The sequence below is a fragment of the Helobdella robusta genome (genome assembly GCF_000326865.2).
Source record: "Helobdella robusta unplaced genomic scaffold HELROscaffold_10, whole genome shotgun sequence".
Classification (NCBI taxonomy): Eukaryota; Metazoa; Annelida; class Clitellata; order Rhynchobdellida; family Glossiphoniidae; genus Helobdella; species Helobdella robusta.
This window is the reverse complement of record NW_008703571.1, coordinates 2,645,900-2,650,216: the sequence shown is the minus strand read 5'-3', so window position 1 is coordinate 2,650,216 and position 4,317 is coordinate 2,645,900. Positions and strand designations below refer to the sequence as shown.

At 30.8% G+C, this 4,317-nt stretch overlaps 2 protein-coding genes across 2 annotated transcripts in view; one reads left to right on the top strand and one right to left on the bottom strand.

The window, feature by feature from the left end:
* Positions 1 to 1,055, top strand: part of HELRODRAFT_166721 (hypothetical protein) — a gene marked incomplete at both ends in the record, with an annotated part of 3,585 nt that extends 2,530 nt beyond the window's left edge. The window contains 3 exons of the mRNA XM_009011945.1: positions 18 to 178; positions 375 to 455; positions 914 to 1,055. Of these exons, the coding sequence (XP_009010193.1) occupies positions 18 to 178; positions 375 to 455; positions 914 to 1,055 (384 nt within the window). The remainder of the gene's footprint in view (positions 1 to 17; positions 179 to 374; positions 456 to 913) is intronic.
* Positions 1,056 to 1,219: 164 nt separating this feature from the next.
* On the bottom strand, positions 1,220 to 2,070 carry HELRODRAFT_166720 (hypothetical protein; the record flags this gene model as incomplete). The annotated part of the gene is made up of 3 exons (XM_009011944.1): positions 1,220 to 1,383; positions 1,615 to 1,675; positions 1,852 to 2,070. 3 exons carry the CDS (start codon positions 2,068 to 2,070, stop codon positions 1,220 to 1,222), a joined length of 444 nt encoding a protein of 147 aa, XP_009010192.1.
* Positions 2,071 to 4,317: the final 2,247 nt, after the last annotated feature.

The window sequence follows — 4,317 nt, the reverse complement described above, 5'->3', positions numbered from 1 at the left end:
AAATTCCAACCGCGCAGGGCTCTACTAGACAGGACAGACTAACGCATGGTTTCTTCACACGTCTGACCAGTGAAAGCGTGCGGACAGTCACAAAAGAATCCATCCTCGTCACGGAAGCATTTGCCTCCGTTCTTGCATGGATTAGATATGCATCCGTCCTCTACTCGTTAACATTCATGTTAGTTTATTTATAGATTTGATATGAAGTCATTGTTTGCTCATTAATATGCATATTAGTTCATTCAACCCAAACAAATCACTCCTGTCGATATTACAAATGTTACCATCATAGAAATTATTACCTTTTTTGATTCATTGCTCTCACAATAACGATCATCGACAAATCGACAACATACACACACGCACACAGACAGACAACTGACTCTTAGAACAATCCTTGCCAAAGTAGCCCTCCTTGCACCCATTGGCACATGCACCAGTATTTACGAAACATGGTTCGTCGTTCTTACAGAAGCAATCGAACACGCAACCACCTCCGTGTCTGTTCTTAGGACAGGCTTTGCATTACGACAATCATGTTGCTGATTATTATCATTAACGTATGAATTTTGGAAGATTTAGTGCATTTATTTTCAGTCTATTTTAAAGTCTAAAGAAGGCGTATTATTTTTGAATCTGTAACACATGCACTGTCTGTTAGCAGTTAGCAAATACACGACTTGTTAGTATATGCACGCAGATGTGCCCCTACCATGTGGCACAAAAAATGAATCGCATTTGTTACCAATCATTAAAATTGGCCATGACGCTCCCGGCACTATATAAATGATGCATCATTTACTGTTGATAATATTGTTCTTTTATCATGGTCTGTAAATAAAGAAATCAGCTGTAAAATATCTAATGTTCGCGTGTCAATCAGTTAATCGAGATATTGCATTGATTATGTTAGGTTAACAGTTAACAAATCGCTGCGGACAAAGACCTTCAGTACAGTTCGCTCCGAAAAACCCAGCAGTGCAGTTGCATTCCCAGATAATTTTAACCAAGCCGATGTCAGTGTGAGCGCATTGGCCCCCGTTTTGGCAGAATGATTGGTACTTTATACACGGGTCTGAGTTAATAAAAAAAATCCTTTAATCAAAATCATGAAGCATTATACAGCCATTAACTATTGTAGTTATTTTAAAAGTCAACAAAGTTATATTAAAAAGATAAAATTACAATAAAGTTGTACAAATACATAACTTTGAATTCATTAAAACACGTGCGTCAAACCTGAGAGGTTGCAGGCTTTACCAAGCCAATTTTTCTGGCAACTTGAGTCTCTCATATGACACAATCCATCTTTAACTCTGCATGGCAGCTCGTTGCAGTGGCATCTGTTCTCGCATTGGCTACCAAATCTTCCTTTACGACAAACTGTAGACAACATGTCAATCGATGTCAAAACCAGCATAGGTGTTCAGTTCATAGTTGATAAACATTTTACAGATGAATATAATTTCTATTATTATTTTAATAACTTAAAAAAAATCAAAATTTATAGTTCTAAAACAATAAAAAGAAAGAAAGAAAGTTTACTGAGATAAGCGGCAACAGTTTTCCCCTTCCCACAATAAAATCCTTCAGGGCATCCGGAGTTAACACAACTTGTTGGATCCACCCGAATCCACTCCAGAGGATATTTTTCAAAACAAAAGCAGGCGTTAACCTTAGTTATGTTTCAAATGAAAATTAAAATTTGAATTCGTAACTCTTTTGAAAGTTTCGAAAGTTCTATGAAATGAGTAATATAATTTACCCTTTAATTTTAATCTTACCTGTGTAAAATAAAAGTTGAAATCTGACTAACCATTTAACATACCTTTAAATATAAAAGCAACTTACTTTTAAAGCCATGAATGTAACTTTTTTGGATCGACATTTTTCCAGGCAGATGTCCAGAGCAGGAGCCCCAGAGCCAGTGACATCATCATGAAGCTGGATGCTCCTACCTTTCCTATCCTCATAACAATTTTCGAATAATTTTTTAGATTCGTCCGACCACATCTGAAGACTTGAGCCGAAAAGATAAATTAGGCAGAATGTACACAAAATAAATGACATTATTTCAATGTTTCGTATTCAGTTCAATTCAGTTTAATTCAAAAAGTAACGGTTTGTGCACCTGTCCAGGTAAGCATAAATAATAAATTAAAAAACTGTTAAAATATTTAAATTCATTATAAAAATTAAACTTTTCAATATTTTCCATTCACAACATTATTTTACATTTATTGTATAAATAAATAAATCTCATCAGTTTTTTTTTATTTTTTAATCCTCATTTGAATGTATGAAACACTGAAATATATTAACGATGGTAACGATGATGCAACATTTGGCATTGGAAAGAGTTTAACGTCAAAGAAACATCCATCGTAAACAGTGTAAAAAGTGAATTTCCAAAAGAATAAGTATTTTTGTTGTAAATGAATTTAAAAATTGATAATTAATACTTTTTCAGTTTTCTTCATCAAATTTAAATTAAAATGAGCAATTTTGGAGGCGAATTCAGACGCAAACCTCAACAATCTTTAGGAGGTGCTTCTACAAAAGTAAAAATTATTGTTTTTCTAGAATTGAATAGAATTCTGTAATTCTCACTGAAATGAATTGTCATTGTATTAGTTAGTTAGTTAATTAAAAGATTAATCATATAATTTTTATTAACAAAAAATAATTAATTTCAGCAAAGTAAAGAAGGTTTAATGAAAACTGCTGCTGAAGAAAGAAAGAAAAGAGAAGTGAACTTAAAATTTTAATAATTTATTTTTAATTTTTTAAATTAATTTTAATTTTTTATTAACTTTATTTTGTTTTATCAGTTTTATTCAATTTTTCAATTTAGAATTTCATTAATTTTTGTTAATCAATTGAAATAACATTTGTATAAATTTTAGGATCATAAAAAACATACTGAAAGTGCTAACAAGATACAGGCATTCTTTAGATCATTCTTTTGTAGGATCAAAAAAGTGGGCATTTTATCAATTTTACAGTCAATTAATATTTTAATATATTTAAACTCTAAATGATGAATTACATAGTTATTATACATAAAATTGTTTTTATATAAATTTTTTAGAAAATATATAAATAGGGTAAAACAAAATTCCTTTTTTCCCAAGAAATCATCTGAAAGAAGCAGTTTTGATTCTCTGATTAGCGACTTCAACAAAAAACTAACAACAACAACGAAACGACATGCACCAAACTCAAACACACAAAATGCAGTCCAAGTTGATGATGTTCACCTGTTGGTCACGTTAACTAGAAAGTTTAACTTCTTCATTGACATCAACAATGAAGATGACCAAAAACGATTAGTGTGTTGTTGTTGATGATTTTATTAATATTTTTGTAGATGTTTAGATGCTGATATAGTTGTTGATGCTTTTGTTGGAAATGGCGTCATTGTGACAAAATTTAATGTTTTTACATTAAATTTTTAGATAATTTTTGTTGTAAAATTATTTTTTTTATTAAATTTATAATTAAAAAAAATGACAATGTAACATTTACTGAGAAAATACAAATAACAACTCATGAGGCACTTTCCTATTTCATAATTCAGATACATCTTAGCCAGGCAATAATGACGAAGCAAAAACTTGTCTTCAACAATCTGCTAGCATCTCCATGCTTACTGTTCAACTTGAAAAGGTTGCTCCTATCGTGCTGCAGGCTAGTTTCAATCGAATTAACTTTTTAAATTTAATTTTATATGAGAAATTTATTTTTTCAGATAGGTTTTTTTGGTTCATTTTGTTGATTTTGTTGAAGTTAATATCATGATTTTTATCATTTTGACTTATGTAATTGGTACAGTTTTTTAAATAATAATGAAAAAACAACAATTTATTATTTCAATAATTCACAAATAATGAGTTTACAAAATTTTCTTCCACAGGCTGATCCAGAAATTTTCCCAAGACACGTCCTTAAATCTTTCAATCCCACTAAGAATGCTCGAGATATTCACCGATGCCAAGTCAATAAAAACAGCAACAGCGTCAACAACTTCATCAACATCAACAACAACAACATCAACAACAACATTAAAATCAACAGACCACCCATCAAACATGAAACCAACAACTACTTCAGTAAAGACAGCCAGTCAAACAATAACAAACAGACAAATACTGTCTGATGTTAAACTGTTCCTTTCTGCTAATGGTTTTTTCTGTTGTTACTTTTAAAAGAGGAGATGGAAATTTTTTGAAAAATTATAACAATATGTTTTTTTTTAAATGATGATGATAATGATGATTTTTTAAATGATGATGAATATGATGATGATAATGATGC